Source organism: Phyllopteryx taeniolatus, chromosome 8 (genome assembly GCF_024500385.1).
Source record: "Phyllopteryx taeniolatus isolate TA_2022b chromosome 8, UOR_Ptae_1.2, whole genome shotgun sequence".
Taxonomy (NCBI): domain Eukaryota; kingdom Metazoa; phylum Chordata; class Actinopteri; order Syngnathiformes; family Syngnathidae; genus Phyllopteryx; species Phyllopteryx taeniolatus.
The window spans coordinates 9355021-9376070 of record NC_084509.1 but is presented as its reverse complement, the minus strand read 5'-3'; the positions used below and the strand labels follow the sequence as shown (position 1 = coordinate 9376070).

General features: G+C 40.7%; 1 protein-coding gene across 4 annotated transcripts in view; it reads right to left on the bottom strand.

Moving 5' to 3' along the window:
• The window catches only part of cadm1b (cell adhesion molecule 1b), a 230926-nt gene that overhangs the window by 55298 nt on the left and 154578 nt on the right, over positions 1-21050 (bottom strand). For 3 of the 4 annotated variants that reach the window (XM_061781989.1, XM_061781987.1, XM_061781990.1), the window contains 2 exons: positions 9890-9910; positions 1281-1427 (listed from right to left, as the gene is read on the bottom strand). In XM_061781989.1, coding sequence (XP_061637973.1) covers positions 1281-1427; positions 9890-9910 — 168 coding nt within the window. The remainder of the gene's footprint in view (positions 1-1280; positions 1428-9889; positions 9911-21050) is intronic. The other variant, XM_061781988.1, reaches the window with a different exon arrangement.

Below are 21050 nucleotides of genomic sequence, written 5' to 3'. Positions count from 1 at the left end.
TGCAGACCCTGAATTTGATCTCATTTCAGAATTGCCTGGCACGCAGGAAAGAATAAGGTGTTTGTGAAGTAACAAGTTAGCGAAAGTAGAAGCAGTGGTGCCTTGAGATACGATTCACCCTGTTTACTTGAGGTTTTCCGCTGATTTTTTGGCTTAGACTCACGGCCAAAAAATTTAGATATTAACAAGTGTATGGCGGCAGTGAACTCAACTCAACTCACTTTAAAACAAGTAGCAGTTTGGCAACTGTTTGTCAACAATTCCTTAAAATAATCTTCAAGCTGTTTATTGCCACTTTCAGTTGAAGTTTTCTGTCAAACTAAACAAAACAAAGACAATTGCATGTTGTGTATTTAACTATACCACATAAATTTGCCTTAGAAAAGGCTGCTATCTTAAAAACGGTTTTGTTGTGGGAGGCTGGAATGGATTAATGATATTTCCATTAATATAAATGGGGAAAGATGACTTGAGACATGAGTGTTTTGAGTTACGAGCATGGTCACGGAAGGATTCGAATGTCAAAACACCACTGTACAAAGATTTGCATTTCACCTGTCAAAATAAGGTGGGCAGTAGACTGAGGATTAGTAGACCTCAATTTGATGTGAAATTTTATGAAAATATTGTCAGTCCACAGTGTTCCCCCACATACTCATGATTCGCCACTTGTGTGGTCACATATTGACAGATTTTTTTGGGCAGGGACCCCATCCTCTGTTATTCAGTAAAAACTTCACTTTTTCGCTGTTTTTCCGCTCGGTGCAAAGCAGTTTTATATCCAAGTATTGCTTTGGCACCATCTTGTGGCATCTTGGTGGCAAGGAACTATGTTGAAATTAGTTAAGGAGCTTTTTGTAGTGCTTTGCTGGCATTTAGTGGGGAGGTATGCATCATTTTTAAAATTCCTTACAAAGTTTTCGAGCAATGTTTGAGCATGTTTACAATGGTTAAACAGCGGATTTTAAGAATTATGTTATCTTTGGAAATTTACCTGAACAGGCTTCTCCCTGTCATTATTTCTTGGTGAAGCAGCATGTTGTTCATTACCCAAGGTTATTTCGGTACATGCTATGCTTCAAGTAACAACTGTTTGTTTGTGGACATGAGGTGGTTTCTGTTTTTATTGTTAGATACAACATACAGATGGCGTAATTTGGCTAAACATGACTCGTTACTGAATGTGTGAGGGAGATCGGGGATGATGGAGGTCCGAGTATTTACGTCACATAATCAGCACCGCCTTCAGTCTGTTGCCAAGTAGTGTTCCACTGACTTACGTCTGACATCCTTGAAGTAGATGGTCTGTCTGTTGGGGTTGAGGAGCTGGATGACCGAGTCGTCGTTGTTCTTCACCCGACAGCTGATGGTGGCCATCTCACCCTCCACTACTGACACGTTGTCTGTCACCAGGTTCTGACCTTCCACTTCAACACACACACACACACACGCACGCACAAACACACACACACACACGCACAAATTTTACTGTCTGGACATTCATTGCCTCACAAATATTTGCGTTTTTTTCGCCAACACAACGCAACAATGTGACGCTACGCAAACAGTCTTGTGTAGACTGTGCAGCCGGAGTCTAATCTCTTTAATATAACAGCACCATGTTTGCCACTATTGAGCTCCCCCCTCCCACGGATCCGAGTGTCGGGTCCCCGTGAGTCAGCGCCAGATGGGCTGGAAGCTCGACTGCCCATGAAGTGAAGATGGAGAGCAGCAGCTACGAGACAAAGGAACGTGAGGAGGAACTAGCAGGGGTGGGAAAATATATTGGTATTCCGATATATCGTATCGTTTAATTTGCCAGAACGGCATGATAAGACAAAATCAGGTATCCAACTATGTGACTTTGACATGTTCTCCACCATAAATCAGTGTTTCCAAACCTGTATTGAGCTGGGGTAAATATTTTACATTTTACAAATCTCACAGCACACAATCAAAGAAAAATGTCACAAAAAGTATACACAGGCATTGAGATACCAGTTTAATTTGTTCCAGGATCATGCTCTTAACTCAAAACAAAATCAAACTACCCAACTAATGAATGCAAATGAAATTAATCCTCTGAAAAAAAGCAAACAAAAAGATGTTGAAATGGGTTTTTTAATAAGTAACTGATCATTTTTATTTGGTCCAATGCAACATCCATCCATCCATTTTCTGTACCGCTTATCATTACTAGGGTCGCGGCATGGGGTACACCCTGAACTGGTCGCCAGCCAATCGCAGGACACAGAGAAAAAAAAACAACCATTCGTACTCACATTTCAAACCTTCGGGCAATTTAGAGTCTTCAATCAACCTACCACTCATGTTTTGGGGATGTGGGAGGAAACCAGTGTGCCCGGAGAAAACCCACGCAGGCACGCGGAGAACATGCAAACGCCACATAGGCGAGGCCGGATTTGAACCCGGGTCCTCAGAACTGTGAGGCAGATGTGCTAACCAGTCGGTCACCGTGCCGCCAGCAACATTAACATGTCAATCACTTCACTTCAAATTGAGTTCAATTACATCTTCAAGTAACTTCAATGGCCAAACAATTGTGGTGTGAATTCAAAATGTCAGAATTTATGAACAATATGATTTTTTTGTATCCTGCTGCCTGTTCTTGCTTTTTTTCTGCTTCTATAGTATGCATAGTGTAGTCTTATTCTTCTATTAATATACTATTGGCGGCACGGTGGTCGACTGGTTAAAGCGTCTGCCTCACGGTTCTGAAGACCGGGGTTTAATCCCCGGCCCCGCCTGTGTGGAGTTTGCATGTTCTCCCCGTGCCTGCGTGGGTTTTCTCCGGGCACTCCGGTTTCCTCCCACATCCCAAAAACATGCGTGGTAGGTTAATTGACAACTCTAAATTGCCCGTAGGTGTGAATGTGAGTGCCAATGGTTGTTTGTTTATATGTGCCCTGCGATTGGCTGTCAACCAGTTCAGGGTGTACCCTGCCTCCTGCCCGATGATAGCTGGGATAGGCTCCAGCACGCCCGCCACCCTAGTGAGGAGAAGCGGCTCAGAAAATGGATGGATGGATGGATAATATATTATTCTTAATCATCATGTATCGTTGTCACTCCAGATATTATAGCTAATGCTGGAGGCGTTTATTTCATGCTTATACTATTTATACATGTACTATACTTTTAACTTCACAAAATATAATGCTGCTATCTATTCTTGCTGCATTCTGTCAGTTAATACTGCTTGTGGTCATTACATTCCGAATTGATTATACATATATACTATTTAGCAACTTTAGTTTTGCTACATGACTCCATATTTGTTATATGGGATCTTACAACCATGGCTAAAAGAATAAAATAAAATGAAAACAAATACAAAATAAAGTGTTTTTTCTTCCAAGTCTGTATTTTAAATGTGTTCAATAAATAATATGAACAAATTTATGTCATTTGGAAGGCTATATTTATGCCCCATTAATGCTTCATTGTCGTCCTTTCTTTTGAGGCTCACAAAGGGACATTCCAAGAGTAAAAAATAACTGCACTGCATGGTTTACATGCCTTTTTTGTTATTTTGAACTTCAGTTAAACAGTTCCAGGTATTTCTATTATTTACGTACATAACTGTCTGTTGTTTTCCTGATTTTTGGGGGGTGTGGTAACACATTTGTTGACACATTTGGGCGTCCGGCATGAGTCCACTCTCCCCCACTATATAAAAACTTCACCTTTGTTCACATCAGTGGTTATCTGGTGAGTTTATTTAGTTTTTATTACTAGGCCCATTTCTCCCACTACAGCACGTAGTTAGCTAGCTAGCTATGCCTACAAACCGAAAACGCATCTGCCCTGGATACCGCAATTTACAGAACTGCTGTTACTCACATACACTTGTGTATAGACAATGTCCATGTATTATAGAATATTATTATTGTGTGTTGCTACAGTTCACTTTACTGCTATAAAATTGGAATTTCCCCATTGGGGGATTAATAAAGGAATATTACATTGTAATATGGGCTAAATGGGCCCTTATGCTTATGAAATAATGGCTATTTTGTTTAACATGTTTACACATAATGTGCCTCATTCAATAATAAATGTGTATAATTGTTCTTACTCTGCACACAAGTTGAGTATACACACAAAATCACCATCAGATTCATGACTTTTTCACACCGGCCAATTTTCTTCTCACCACTGTGTCCATGTTAGTGAGTCAGAATTTATAACAAATGACTGGCTTGTGGCCGCGGCATATACCGCTCCCCTATTTCCCTATAAAAGGGCGTCGGATTGATGCATCTCAGCCACTGTGTGAGAAAGTTGAAAGTTGCGAGACATGGCCCCAAAAAACTTTCTTCATTTTTATCCTATTTTCAAAAGGTTTGTATCATCGGAAAGCTTACTAAACACAGAAACTGACAACATATAATAATGTTAACCATTCATCATCATAGAGAATGCAGCACATAAAACATGCATAGAACTGTACATTTTGGGAAATTTTCGAGATTTGTGTATTTGATTGTTACGAAAACCTTGAAGCCTTGGATGAATGTGAGCGGTTTGATGGCTTTTCCGGGTGCGCGATCAAAGCATGATCTCGCACAATCTGCACGTTGCATGACAACTGCCAGCACACAAACAGCCGTGGATAAATACATACAGCACTTACAAGCACTTGAACAGAACAAAGGTAAAAGTGATGAGAAGTGTCCTTTCATGGTTATTTAGGACATTAGTGAACTCAATAGCAAATTCATGATTTCAGTTATTATCATTAAAACTATAATTATAGTTTTTTTTATGAATGACTATAGTTCTAATACGTTGTGAATCTTGGGTAATAGATGTGTTTTTGACATTTTTTTCAAAAGCTGATCCTTCATTGTTTGTGCGTATGCATGGTCTGATGTTCTAATTTTGTCCGCAGAGTACGAATAAAAACAAATATGAACATATTGAAGAATCATAGATTTGTGCGTCAAAACGTGCGTCCGCACGATTTAAGTTAGTGACTGTGTCTTACCTTCACTTTCTTAGATGTTGTGATGTATCATTGTGTATTTATTGACACGATTTTATCTTCAAAATAGAAGGAAGAGAGGAGGTGGAGCTGAATGCCGTTGATGGGCTCAGCTTTATCACAGCCCTCCATCTGAGCGTCCATGTGACCAGTGTGTGCTCAGTGTGCTGTCGCGTATCTCTTGGCATGGAAAAGAGCTTCGGGAGAGGCTCTTGGTACACAAGCGCTGTTCCGAGACAGATCCCGGACCATGTCGTAGTAACTCACACCTCACATACACACAAAAAAAAGCCTCTTGTTCTTCCTTTGTTGTTTTCTGGGAGAGAATTTAAAGTCACCTTGTGCTATTTTTACCCGGGCCAGGAATACATTAGAATGTCTCAGATTCACACCAGTGGAGGCGCTACGCTATCAGCTGCAGACGCAGGCGCAAACATCAAAAGCACATTTACATGCCCGAGTCGTCACACAAACCTCTATTGCTTTTGTGACATTTACAAAGTGGAGAGGAATAATAAAAGGGAAAAATAAAAGCGGGCCGTGCATTTGTTTTGCCCCGGAGAGATAATGGGAACAGACAGGAAAACTAACATGATTCACCGTGAACTCCTGCAATAAGAAATTAACCTCGCGGGGAAAAAAAGCACCTCGGACCAATCATCTGACGCAATAAGCCGCCCTTTTGATTCTGCTTTGCTGCTAGGCCCGTCGGTTTGGGACAAAAGCGAGGTAATGGGTGAAAACGAACAAAATGTCAGCATATAATGGAGGCAATAACGTCGGCTTCTGCGCTAAAATTCAGACGACGCGCTCACTGCGCCAGTGATTCCCCTTTTAGACATCATCAGGACTATTCACATAATATTAATAACAAACTGTCAGGTGAGTTCCCATGTGCCCTTTGAGTGTATTGTCCCAAAAGGTTTTAATTTTGGCAAGTGACTGAATAAGGCTTTGGATTGGCTAAAACTGGATCGTGTTGCTATAAGAAGTCCAGTACTTAAAAAAACAACTGCTCTACGAAAAACATGACTCTTTCATGTTTTACGAAACAAAGAAAATAATTAGCTTTTTTTTGGAAGTAAATGTTTATTGTTGAAAGTTGTAAGTGGTCAGGGACAGCAAAGTCTCTGCTGGCCTAAACATTTACTACATTTGCAACTTAAATTCTCCTAAATTTGTTACATGGAATTATATTACTTTATTTCCAAAAGTCTATTCTTTTCATATCATAGCATTTTATTGGCTGCACTGCTTCCAGTACATGTATGGTTAGATCTTTGTCCAATTAGATTTCAGCCACCGTGTGCTGCCATGTCAATGAGGTAACTTAAACTGAGGTAACTTAAACTATATTAGTAATGGAACTGTTTCTGTAACCAATCAGATTTCAAACTCATTTTCCGCCCTCTGATTGGTTGGTCAGAGAAAAACTTCATACATTTAATAATCAGCATCTCCGGTGAGTATCATGTATTTTATCATATTTTTGTTATGTTTCCATTATGTTATTAGATAGAATTTGATTCCAGATGAGGTATGGGGCACATTTGCGAGCTGTTATATTGGGTTTGTTTTTTGTAATAGTATTGATGGTTTCTATAATTGTGACAGTGGTGATAAGAAGAATTGGATTAAATCCGAGTAAATCCCTACTGAAGCCTTTTAGTACCAAATGTACGGCCCGTCACTGCAGTTTTGATGATATAGTCTCAGTCGCAAAAACATGAACCATAAGCATCGCACCACTTTTGATGTTTTGTGTAAAGCAAAATGGTTTGTTTCATAAAAGTCAAATATCTGGCAGTGCAAGGCAAGGTTACTCTCTGCTCGCAATCTGCCGGTCACAGAAAAAGTAACTGTAAATAAATCCTCCGTAGCCCCGAGCAAAGTTGGTGGCGTTTCAGCATCCTTCTTCGCCAAGGCTCATCTCCAATTCAAAACACACATAAATAACATGGCCGTGATTAGCAATCCCATCAAAGTGAAAACGGGCCACTTTGTGCAACATGGAGGGCTTTGGCGATTGGAGTAAACATTTTCAATTGCCTCTGCATCCCGGTCATGATTGGCTGCAAATAAGGAGAGACAGTCATTAATCCCGGATGGTGGTGGGTGGTGGTGGTGGTGGTGGTAGTGGGCGGGGGATAATTTGGGCACAGATGACTGGCTGATAAATGCACACTCATTCCAGCAGCTGTCTGGAAGAGTAAAGTGCCCGTATCTCTACACATGGCTGCTTGCCTCTTGTCACATCACAACATACTGAGCGAGGCCAATGCACGGCGAAAGCGGATGCACAATTTCCTATCGAGGGGTCTGGCACTCTATCGTCCAAAGAGAGCTAAACCTGAACAACTTCAGCAAATGTGGAGGGAATTCCAGGTTCAGGCCCGCTCAGTAGTGCCTCTTGGGAGCGTCCAAAAATGTTAGCATCTGCTACCTGTGCATCTGATTGAATGACTGAATCCGACACGCATGTTCAGCCTGATAAGGATTTAAGAAAATCAATGAAGAACCTATATTATGACATTTATTATGGGTAGATGATTCACAAAGTTCAGATGGCTCGGCTCCAGAAGATTATAGCTTATTTCGTAACCGTATACTTGCACCCAGCCCTCAGCTGTTTGTCTTTTGTTGTTGTATTTTAAGGAGGTCATCGCAACGACTCAATTGCATGAGTCTGGAGCTGCATGCTTTTCATTGGACAGCAACAATATGTAAAAAAAAAAACCCGAAGTAAACCAGACCAATTTTAGCAAAAGTTGAGAGGATCCGAGGTTCAGGAACATCATAGAAGATGCTCTCTTTGATTATTATTATTACTTTATTTTTTTTTGGGGGGGGTATTTTTCAACATCAAACGCAGCACAGGCCAGTGTCCAATTGCGTGAGTCAGTGCGTCCTCTCCAGCAACAAGCGGCACTACAGAACATCATTAACAATAAAACGTTTCTGTTTCGGATGCTGCCTGTTTCTCCAAGCCACGTCTTTTTATACCGCTCAGTCATTAGGGCCTGATCTTCACATGATGAAACGCTCCTTCACAAGCAACAAGGATTTGGGTCTTATAGGGTATAATTACAACTTCAGGAACCTTTGCATGAGGAGGTATCAAAAAGTGTCACACTGCCTAATTTGAGCAACTTTATTCTCCCTGTGTAAAATCCTTGTTTAATGATTGTCTAACAGAAAAAAGGATTAAAGAGCACCCTTTGTTTTTCTCAAGCTAAAAGAAGCAGCTCACGTCATGACAAAAAAAAATAAATCACACAAAAAGAAAAGCTCTGTAAGTTGGTAAAAAGCATCAATTATAAATTCAAGGGGAAGGAGTAAACTTGAAATTAATAGCACCTACAAAATTCCATGAACTGTAAGCCACTACTCCACAATCACGTTGACGCTACACTGGCTTGTAATGAGAATTGTCACTTTATCAATGCCATGAAAACCAAGTGTCCCCTACTACAGTGGTCTATAACAAGCAGTGGACCAGTTAGGATACTGTTGTGTTGCGTTAGCATTAGCATTAGCATCGGTCCTCATGTTACTGTTGGGAGTTTGGCTGAGCAATGCTAAAACAAACAGCAATGTGAATGGACACACAGGCGATGTTATAACGTAGACAAATAAATATTGCTTATTTTGGTTTATTTGAACACTAAGATAAGAATCTACAGGTACATTTTTATATACAATAGCATAGTTAATATATAGAAGTAGTAGTGTAGAAATACCATTAATCTGTTCCAGCCCACCACAACACAACAAAAAAATATAAACATGTTTTTAATAAGACAAATAGCACTCTACAGTATTGTACTTTTAAAAAATATACAGTAATAATATAATTAAATACAATGTAAAGAATTAAACAGTTCATGCATTAAGATTTTATGCTTTAATACAGTGCGTGGCTCCTTCTGGTGTGCATGCCTTGGCCACAAGGGGGAATTATCATATATACATTTGTATTTACTATTTACACTGCTCAGTGAGCTTCGGTAATATTAGTCATTTTTTACAGAGGATAAAGAATGCACGCGTGTGTTCAAATATCCATTGGTTGAAGGGTTATACGTAAAACTGCAACATTGTTGCTAGTTTCGTTATCCTTCTATGGTATTTTGCATCGTACGTTAGCATTAAGATAGTAGACTTTTGTAAGACAAAGTTATGTAATTCTTTATAAGTTCAATTTTATAGTAAACTGCAAATGGGAGTGGCAATAAACAGTTTGAAGCAAGCACTTTGCTTCTTTTTTAAAGAATTCTTCAAAAACTGCCAAACAACTGCTTGTTGTGAAGTTTGCTGGCACCATTGGCACCACTGGCAGTATTTAACAATGCCGCTTTGCGATGGCAAAGAAGTGCATTGTGAGAGTTGTTCTTAATGTTTAGATAATGCCAAACTACAACCAAAATAATATCCATCCATTTTCCAAACCCACTTGTCCTCACTCCGTCGATAAATTGAACAATTTGGCTCTCATAGAGGATAGAATTAAATCTTGCGGTTGTACCTAATTTTGTGGCCGTTAAGTAAAGTGTATGCATATATTTGATTGGACCAGGGGTGAGAATAAACTGCAAGCCCATTAAACAGCTGAGTGCTTTTGTGACTTTTATTGACTTTGTAAGGATCTAAAAAAAAATATATATACAGTAAATCTTAGAACAACAAACAAATGGGGCAACCAATTAACCTGTTAAAGACAATGAAATGTTGACTGACTTTAATTAAAAATGAAAACAACTCGATCTATACTGCATGTCTTTCTCCTACTTTCTCAATACAAAAGGTCCAAAGTTAATAAGCACAGATGAGCAGACAGTCACGTACAAATGAAGAGATGGCAGCAAATAGTAAAAGCAGTACCTGTGATGGTTTCAGCAGCCCCTAATGCACCAGGCCAGGAAGAGAAGAAAAGAAAGAGTTTATGAGCAGAGAGACAGCAGGAAGAAAGACATTGCATGGCACATTATAAAAGTCAGTCTCACACCGTGCTGCCCCTTTGGAAATTAATCATTAAAACAATAGGATGTAATTTTTTTAAACAAACGTACAAAAAAAAAGTAAATAAATACACTCACTGTGCAGGATCTAGTACTAGTAGAAACAGGAGTATTAGTTAGTATTAGTAAAAATCATAGCAGTAGCAGCAATAGTAGTAGTAGTAACAAATACATTGAAATTTTTAAAATAATTAATTTTGAGTGAAATATTGCTCTGTATGTAATATAAAATACCAATTGGAAACAGGAAAAAACAACACTAACTGTGCGGGAAATACCACTCCACATAACCCCTTCCGCACACGCACACACACTTGATTGTCTCCAGCATATCGTGTATATCGCCCGCCATCCCAGCATTTTGTAGTAGCACATTGCACCCAGACAAGTGGGCTTGGAGTGAGCAATGCACGCGTCTGCGCAGCACAATGGCTGAGCAGACGGGTTGTCTCACTTGTCATTGGCGGTGTAATAAGGGTGCAAGGTGTGACACATGTCCTTGTTACATGTCTTTGTGCATTGCCATCATGGCAGCAATTCCCCCACTTGTGTTGGCGGGGGGCACATAAGAGTCACGACTGACAAATCACACATGACGGAGGGGAAACAAATCGTGAGTGGACGCCCATCAGGATGCGCCGACACTCTTGAGTGTCAGTCAAAACTTCGATTCAACTGAGTCACAGCTCAGGGGTGGCTACTTGTTTGAGTCCCGTCTCTAAACAAATTAATAAATAAATACAAAATAATAATTAAAAAAAACAAAAAAAAAACAGCACTCATGGATTCACGGCTTCACCACCAAAATGATGAATGAAATTAGTTAGCAATTAGTGTGCTGATCAAAGTTGTGACACATGCAGCAGACACGTTGCCTGGAACAATTTTTTAAATCTAAAATAAATAGTACTTATACTACCTCACTAAATTGAGAAATGTCAGCAATTTTTTCAGACTTTTAATTGGCCATGATACTTGAGAAACGAGTAGTGCAATGTTTAAAAAAAGGAAAGAAAATTCAAACCCTGATGTGTGTTGGCGTAGAAACTGTATTTTCGACCCTAGGAGGTTTGGAATATTTCTGCAAAGGTGAAATGCTTTCATGAGAAAAAGTTTCTACAGTCCCAAATGAAATCACAATAATTACACTGTATTTTATACATACAGCATGTCAAGGCCATGTATGGCATTTAAAGGTTATCTGTATGGCATATTGACGCTACGTCTTGTCAAAATAATCACTCTCAATACTATGTGTGGTATATAAAAGCCATGTAAGTCATACTAAGGTTTATAAGTGAGGAATGTTGAGGTTCTGTGTAGAGTATTAAGGTTATGCGATTGTGTTTGAAAATATTAGCCCAGTTTCACCAGTGGACACAATATTGGGGATTTCTATCATAACAGGGACCAAAAGGACCCATGCACAAAATTGAAAAGGATGTCGGCAATTTTGGTTTGAATTTCCAACGCTCGTACTTGAACTCCTACTAGGGAATTCCTGAAAACCCGCCCCAATTGGAAGCAGGTATCTGAGACAGATGGGAAACGCTAAATTACAAAGCTTTATTGCCTACGGCATTTAATGATGGTGCAATATGGCAACAAAGTTCGACAATCGTTTTGCAAACTTGCCATGAAAAAAGGTGTGAAGGCCCGTTCATGACTGCTTGCAGCTTTAATTTATTTTTAATACAAATAACAAACAAACAGTAATCTTTTCCAACAGTGTTTCCCAATCTTTATTGAGCCAAGGCATATATTTTCCATAACAACATCCCATGGCAGACCACCAAACAAAGATTGCACAAAATGTATACTACAGGGGCTAGGGACTGAGCCCTGCCACAAAAAAAGGAAAACTGTAAGTAATTGACGCCCCCCAAAATTCGCTTATAGATGCCACCAGATGTGAGTATGCGCTAATAAAATCTGTCCGAAGATACAAGGTACCACTATGCAAATAAAAGAGATGTACAGTAAAATCTCATTCATCCCTCACTCAATTAAGTTAATTAACATGAACAACTGCTGAGGCGAAGTGTGGACCGTGGATGTACGGGGAGGTGTTCTTGAACTAATTTAATATGGATGTGTATTGTTTATGTTATGTTGATGTACTGTATGATTGTTTTTATTCATGTATGCAGCTATCCCTTGCCCCAAGACAAATTTATCCTAAGGGAGACGAATAAAGACAAACCTTGAACTTTGGCTAAACACTACATGAAGGTCCTTAACTCACTTGGACATAGTTGTCACTAAAATTCCACAAGATGGTGGCAAAGCACTCCATGAAGATACCTGAACTCACTTCAACATAGTTTGTTGGCATCAAAATGCTACAATATGCTGGCAAAACACCAGATCAGAATCAGAACATGAAGGTCCTCAATTCGCTTTAACATAGTTCCACCTCCAAACTGTTCCCGCAAAGTTGGAAATTTCCAAAATATTAGCCCCTGAGCTCCAGTGAAAGGAACTCTGAATGCTTCAGCATACCAAGAGATTTTGGACAGTCAAACAGTTTGGGGATCACGCCTTCCTGTTCCAACATGTCTGTGCACTGGTGCACAAAGCAAGGTCCATAAAGACATGGATGAGAGAATTTGGTATGGATGAACTTGACTGGCCTGCACAGAGTCCTGCCCTCAACCCGATAGAACATCTTTGGGTTGATTTCGAGTGGCCAGTGAGCCTGGCCTTCTCGTCCAACATTAGTGTGTGACCTCACAAATAATATGCTCCTGGTAGAATGAGCAAAGATTCCCATAGTCTCACTCCTAAACCTTGTTGAAAGCCTTCCCACAAGAGTTGAAGCTGTTATAGCTGCAAGGGTCAAACCAGCATCCTATTTAACCATATGGATTTAGAATGGGATATCACTTAAAATCATGTGTGTGTCAAGGCAGGTGAGCAAATACTTTTGACGATATAGTGGACATCCAACCTAAGCTTGGGTGCTTTAAGGTGATGCAGCCCAAGTGACAGCAAGGAAATAAAACATTAGGCTCCAGTCACTCTGTGAGGTCAAATGCACGGACACAGTCGAGTTTGATGAGACTTAAACCCAAACAGACTTGTTATATAGTCTTTTGACACCTTCCCTCGCCATCAGAGCGATGCACTTCCTGTCAGCCGCCACCATCCGGGCTATAAATAGTGCCTCGGCGGCGGTGTTACCTGGAGCACATTAGCCACAAGTTATGAGGCGCCGGCTGCCCTGTGATTAGATGTCACGGCTGTCGCTCTGCTTAGACAAGCGCTGATGGACAGATTTCGGGAAAATGCCTCAGCAAGAGTGCAGTCGATGCACCCATCTGTCAATCACGCCGGATGAGAGCGGGCAGGCCAAGCGTCTTCGCAATGATGTCTGTCCTTGTCTCCTCATTTTTTTTTTTTCCATCACAATCTACACATATACTCGCTCTGTTCCGCAGTGTTGTGTTCAAGGAGACGATGAACGCATTCACAGCGAGAAACACACGGCGGATTTGAGAGGCAGTTGCATTATGTTTGTAAAGAGGAATGTCATCACTTGTGGGTAGCTACCCATCATGATAGAGAATTTTTTTTGCAAAACCTGTGAAATTTCTTTCGCAACACGTCAAAGTAAGACCTCAAGGTAGTGAATTGAACACATATTGTACAGTATATGTTTATCTGTGGAAGCTATCCTTAGCTCTTTGTGGAAAAATTCAACAATTTGTGATTTTTGTGCTCTTTCTAGAATGCTCAGAGATGCCAAAAGATGACACTAAACCCTAGAAAGTAGCGGTTGGTGACAAGGATGTATGCTGCAGTGATACAAGACTAGACTGATGGGCTGAAATCGTTATATGCTGAAAAGAAGCTAAGTTTATCCTGGGTCATTATTACAAGTTACAGAGAGTATTTGTCATGTGTGCATGAACACGCGCAATTCTGGTGCATTTTCTTGAAATCAAATAATCTCTAAGCCATTTATTTTTAAGGGTCATGTAGTAAATTGTGTTTAAAATTATATTAAATTGTTTCGGAATCATAGTTTGCGGAATATTTACAGTTTAAACGTTTTCAGGAGAGCGTCATTTATTTTCATTTTTTCACACTTTGGGCAGGGGTTCGTTCGTCCCTACTCCCACGAATAGCAGGGATTAGCTAGAAAAATAGAAACATTCGAATCAACACATTGGAGTCAACTTAAAGAAAGTTGCTTATGGAAAAGGCACAACAAAAATAGATAAAATAACAAATACGCTATTGAAAATATTAATAGCTAGAGCATTTCCAGAAAGTGAATTTTCTATGACCTTCAGTGGAGCATGTGGACAAAAAGTACACAAAATGCTGTCAAAAAGCATTTGTATATTAAAACTTAATAAAGGTACTTCCAATGCAGACAAAGCAATCTCTGTCCATGTCGTTAAAACTAATTCTTGCAACAGTTGGCATATGGCAGTTTTAGCCAATCACAAGTTAGAAGAAAGTCACTACCAGAAAAAAAAACACAACTTTGGTGAAATGATGACGTTACAGTAATTAAAAACACGTTTTTACGGCGTTTTAAGTATTGCATTTTAAGTATAAATTCTGTCCACAAAATGAACAGAAGAAAAACATCTTTTAGAGAGCTATTACAACAGGTGGCGCTAAATCCCCTAACTATAAGACACTTGAAGTCAATCAGAAACCTAAAGAAAGTCACTAGCAGAACAATAGGAGAAGACGAAGGAGTGACCTGGAAGTGGAGTCAAGTCGCTCCTAAAAAAAAAATTAAATAAATAAAATAAAAATCACACTTGAAAGTTCACAAAAGGAAAAACCTAAATGTTTCAGCTTGTCAGAAGCCTGAAAAAAGCCACCTGTTGAAAAGCCACAAGAACAAGCAAGGTAAATAGAACCATACAAGTAGTAGTAAGTAGTCAGGTGGCGTCACTCCTTATTACACACACAGTCACATTTGACATTCCAAGGAATCAATACAACATAAGGACAATCTTATAGTAATCGAAAAAGACAACAACTATCTAGTAACATTATAATTACTAACTGTATGTCAGTTTTACCCACTCAGGCACCTAAAGAAAGTCATTTTGGGCTAAAGAACAGTAACACAAATGTTAAGGACTATCTAATAACTGACTTAGCACTCTAACTAGTTTTACCCATTCAGAAGTCTGAAAAAGGGAAAAGGCGCAATAACAGTAACAGTAAAGGCAAACAAAGAGAAAAAAAATAAGGATGATTCACATTCACTGCTCTCGCTCTGTTGGTGCTATTCAGTCGAAACACTAATGAGCCAACGATGTCTTCTCGGCACCGGTGCTACCCCTTTGAATTTAATGTCCTACCTTGCAGGTAAAACATTGGCTCGTTTCTGCTTGTGATGCCGAAGCTCCTTTGTGTGCACGTGTGTTTATGTACTTCTAATGCAGCCACACTGTGTGCTGCCCATTGTGTTCTCATTTAATTAGACGTATCAGATTTGGAAATCAGATGTAGAAGTGGACTCATGGCGTGTGGACCGGTGGCCAACCAAGGAGTTTTGACTTCCAAAAATAAAACACACAAACACCACCACACAACCACACCCATACACACACTTTGTGGTTTAAGCCAAGGCATGTGATTGCAACTCAGATTAGTCAAATATTATCTGGGAGTGTTGTTTACTTATTATTATTACTGCTGCTGCTGCATTTATTTTTTCACAGCCTTCAACTAAAGCATCCAGTTCATGGTGCATCACCATGACAACCTAGTGGAACTGAAATGATAATCAATCTGTCAGCCCTCAGGGATCCAACACTTTGATTGCCAGACACTGCAAATAAAGCGAAAATCTGCAAATGCGCCTTGGATTCATTTCCTCTCCAGCTTTATTCCATGGACCACTTTGTTAGGTACACCTGCACAACCAAATGAGATTCCATGCAAGAGCTGTATGAAAGAAAATGCCTTTACAAAGGTAATAATGCTCAGATTTGAGTGACACTGTCAGAGAGGGATTCATTTCACAATAATTGTTTGGTGGGGAACTGTACTGGCTGTCAACCAGTCCAGGATGTACCCCGCCTCTCACCCAATAGGACAGGCTCATATGATATTTTACACCTATAACTCTTGCAGCTCAATACCATCCATCCATCCATTTTCTGAGCCGCTTCTCCTCACTAGGGTCGCGGGCGTGCTGGAGCCTATCCCAGGTGTCATCGGGCAGGAGGCGGGGTACACCCTGAACTGGTTGCCAGCCAATCGCAGGGCACAAACAAACAAACAACCAGTCGCACTCACAGTTAAACCTACGGGCAATTTAGAGTCTCTAATTTATGCATGTTTTTGGGATGTGGGAGGAAACCGGAGTGCCCGGAGAAAACCCACACAGGCACTGGGAGAACATGCAAACTCCACACAGTCGGGGCCGGGGATTGAACCCGGGTCCTCAGAACTGTGAGGCTGACGCTCTAACCAGTCGCCCACCATGCCGCCCAGCTCAATACCAAAAATTTTAAATTCAGTTCCACCCTGGGATCCAAAATTAATATGTATTGCAATGACACTGACATATACGGTACATAGACCAACGATAAAGAACGCAAAAAGCATTCATTTGCATCAAATCAAAGCCTTTTGCGAAAAAATTGTGTTTCTGCTTGAGGATCAATAATATTAGAGATTCCACTCCCGACTCACACGTTAAAGAAACGCATACCTGAGGTAGCTAGGAAGTAAATGGAGTGAGGATCCCATGGCTGGTGCAGTTCATGTTTCAAACCATCCTGTTTCAAACGCTCCACCATCATTCCAGTCCCCAAGAAACCTTCAATCTCGGGACTAAATGACTACAGGCCTGTCGCCTTGACATCTGTGGTCATGAAGTCCTTTGAACGTCTCGTGCTGGACCACCTCAAGAGCGTCACAGGTGCCCTGCTGGACCCCCTGCAGTTTGCCTATTGAGCGAACAGGTCTGCGGATGATGCAGTCAACATGGGACTGCACTTCATCCTTGAACACCTCGACAGTGCAGGGACCTACGCGAGGATCCTGTTCGTGGACTTCAGCTCAGCGTTCAACACCATCATCCCTGAACTCCTTTCATCCAAGCTTCTCCAGCTCAGCGTCTCACCGGCCATCTGCCAGTGGATTTACAGCTTCCTGATGGGCAGGACACTGCAGGTGAGGCTGGGAGAGACCACCTCATCCACACGCAGCATCAGCACTGCGGCGCCCCAAGGTTGTGTCCTATCTCCGCTGCTCTTTTCTCTCTACACGAAAGACTGCACCTCAGCCCACCCGGCTGTCAAACTCCTCAAGTTTTCAGATGACACCACTGTCATCGGCCTCATCAAGGATGGTGATGAGTCTGCATATCGACAGGAAGTGGAGCGGCTGGAGCTGTGGTGCGGCCGACACAACCTGGAGCTGAACACGCTCAAGACTGTAGAGATGATCGTGGACTTCAGGAGGCATCCTTCGCCACAGCTGCCCCTCACGTTGTCCATCTGCCTTGTGTCAACTGTCGAGACCTAGTTCCTGGGAATTACAGTCTCTCAGGACCTGAAGTGGGCAACCAACATCAACTCCGTCCTCAAAAAGGATGTACTTCCTGCGGCTTCTGAGAAAGCACGGCCTGCCACGGGAGCAGCTGGGGCAGTTCTACACAGCAGTCATCCAATCAGTCCTGTGTTCTTCCATCACAGTCTGGTTTGGTGCTGATACAAAAAAGGACAAACTCCGACTGCAACAGACAATCAAAACTGCTGAAAGGATTGTCGGTACCCCCCTACCAACCCTTGAGGACGTGCACGCTGCCAGAACTAAGACAAGAGTGTGCAAAATGCTCTCGGACCCTCCACAATCCGGTCACCAGCTCTTCCAGCTCCTTCCCTCAGGTAGGCGCTACCGATCAATGCAAACTAGAACTAGCAGACATTCCTACAGCTTCTTCCCTCTTGCGATCAACTTCTTAAACACCTAACCTACAATTCTACTGCAACATGCTGGCAAATTTTTTTTGACTTGAGTTCGTTGTCACATATCTGTGGGGCCAATTATATATTACTCGTGCACTCACTGTAGTAGTCTCATATCTGTTGTTGGCCAATACTGGCCACTCATGCCTGAGTAGCATCTGCTCCATTTGCACACTGACTGAGGAGTATCTGCAACATTTGAACAATCAACATTGTCCCAGATTGTCGCGCTACTCGTCACTTTAAACTGCATAGACTCCTTGAAGTCTCGGCGCCCTTTGCACAATGGTCATTGCACCGGACTATTGCAATATTAGTCATTCGAACTGCTCTAAGTGCTAGAGGACTCTGCATCTTTTTGCACAATTGTCAAAAAAATAAAAATAATAATTACCGGCATTACCAGATAACTAGCAAACCTTTATTGCTCAGTGACTGTTTTTCTCAATGTCTTTATGTCTCAAAAGTGTTATCTGTCAATTGACTGTCTGTTGTCGTACTAGAGCGGCTCCAACTACCGGAGACAAATTCCTTGTGTGTTTTTTGGACATACTTGGCAAATAAAGATGATTCTGATTCTGATGTATACTGTACTGAATTGTGTAAGCGTGCCTTTATTATTATTATTATTGTTGTTATTATTCATTCATTCATTTTCTGAACTGCTTATCCTCACTGGGGTCGCGGGCGTGCTGGAGCCTATCCCAGCTATCTTCGGGCGAGATGCGGGGTACAGCCTGAACTGGTCGCCAGCCAATTACAGGTTATTATTATTATTATTATTATACATTTATATTTTTTACAGTACCAATAAACAATCCCCCCCCCTGCTTCTTTCAAATACAAGTTTCCAAGCTTTGTGACATAGCACGAAACACTCATGCAATCACAAGCAAGCACATTCCAATCAGTTCTCCCGAGAGCGGATGTAAACGTACAGTACATTAACCAATCAGGTGGCTTTACTGGAGCTGCAAATGCATGCTCTAAACGTCCAGTTTATGACCTTCTGTGATGTCTGATAGCGTAGAGTGGGAGGTTGAAGGGCAACCCTTAAAAAATTCTGTGTTTACATTTAGTTCTCCCGTAGTGTTAGGTACACCTGTAAAATCTAATGAGATCCAACACAAGAACTGTAATGACAGACTAAGAGACAGATGGACACACAGACGAGCAGACAGACCAACAGACAAGTTCAAATTGTATAAGAATTCAAGGTTGATTTTTGATGATTGATTTTTCATGGTTGATTTTTGATGATTGATTTTTCCGTCTTCTTTTCTACATTTTTCTTTTGTTTTAGGTTAGACTAAAGTAGAAAAACTTGCTACGTTTTGATTGGCGCTGTCAGAGGTATTCATTTTTAGATGATTGAGTTAACGTTGCCTCACCAAAAAAAAAAAGACAAAGGACAAAAGTGGAAAAACGAATCTGAACATAATGAAACAAAAGCTCTCTTGCAGACAGGATGTCTCAAATAAACATTGATAGGAAGCCAACAGTGAATTATAGCAACACACCATTAAGAGTGCTGATTGTGACAAATGCTGTGACTTCACAGCTCCATAAATCACAGAGCGAGCGAGTGAACGAGCGCATTCCCTGCAAGGTGCAATGATTTCCTCTTTCCGTCGGCCGCAGTCGCGCCGCTTTCGTGTTAACAAGAACAGCTGACTGAGCACCGTCTTAAAAGCCACCACCATCCACTGCAAAGTGACTCATCACATTTCATTCACGCTGTCTACTTCCATTTTTTGCAAATTCTTCTCGCAAGGGCTTCTTTTCTGTCTTAGTCTGTTTTTTTTTAAAAAAGGCAAGTAGCAGCAGGAACGTTTGCTGCAGCAGGAGAAAGAGGAAATAATTTTAAAGTAGCGTAGCGACAAATTGATTCACATTTTTAAAAGATTAGCAGAATCAGAATCATCTTTATTTGCCAAGTATGTCCAAAAAACACAAGGAATTCGTCTCCGGTAGTTGGAGCCGCTCTAGTAGGACTCTAGTTAGCCACAATAACTTTCCCTCAGCGAAGACCTGCTACCATCACACAGAGTAATTCAGCCTCATGTTAGTGGCACTACATTAGCATTTTGGTAAAAAATAATAAAAAAAATCCAATAAAGAAGTACAGGTCATAAAAGTATAGGATTACCCCACTCTATTGTGGTTTATTATTGCATCCCTATGTGCCGGTTGGCTATCAAGTTGTCGCTAAAGCTAGCTCTTCTTCTGATAACATGGTACTCCTAACATACTTAAAATTTTAATTAACTCCATGTATTACTGTTAAGGTCCTCAGGTGCTTTGAAAGGCGCTATGTTAAAGGGGTTAGGGGCTAAACCTAACCCCAACCCAAGCTATCATTATTATTATCATTATTATTTTGGGGCAGACAAAGCAGTGCCTGTTGACTGATTCAATGAATAGTGTGTATAAGAGAGCGTTTCATTAGTGAGTGTAAGAGCATTTTAATAGCGTAGCTATGCGTGCAAAATGATTTTCAGTCGTTCGTGAACGTGTTTAAAATGTGTCTGATAGCATTTTAGTAGTGTGTGTGAGTGTTTCAGTAGTGAATATGAACATTTTTAAGTGAGCGTGAGTTTCATTGGAGAGTGTGAGAGCGTTTTAGTAGTGTGTGTATGGGCAAAAAAAATCAGTGGTGTTTATGAGAGTGTTTTATACAGTAAGCAAATTAAAATTAGGATACTACTGTATGGGAATGTTTCAGAAGTGTGTGTGAGCAAAACTATTACAGAAGTGTATGAGAGTGTTGAAGTAATTTAAGCATTTCAGTCGTGTGCGTCAGTGTTTCAGTAGTGAATCTGAGATTGTTTTAGTAGTGTGTGTGAGAGTGACAGTGAAAATATTTTAGTAGTGTAAATTAGTGGAGAAAAAAATGTAGTATGAGAGCATTTTCAGTAGTGTACGTGCACGTGACTGTTTCATTAGTGAATGTGAGCGAGTTTTAATCGTGTTTTTGAGTGAACATATTTTTAGCCCCCAAAAAGCTTTCAAAGTTAACTTTATTTTGCTATTGTGAGAACGCATAGAAAGCGTTGTCTCTCTCGGAGA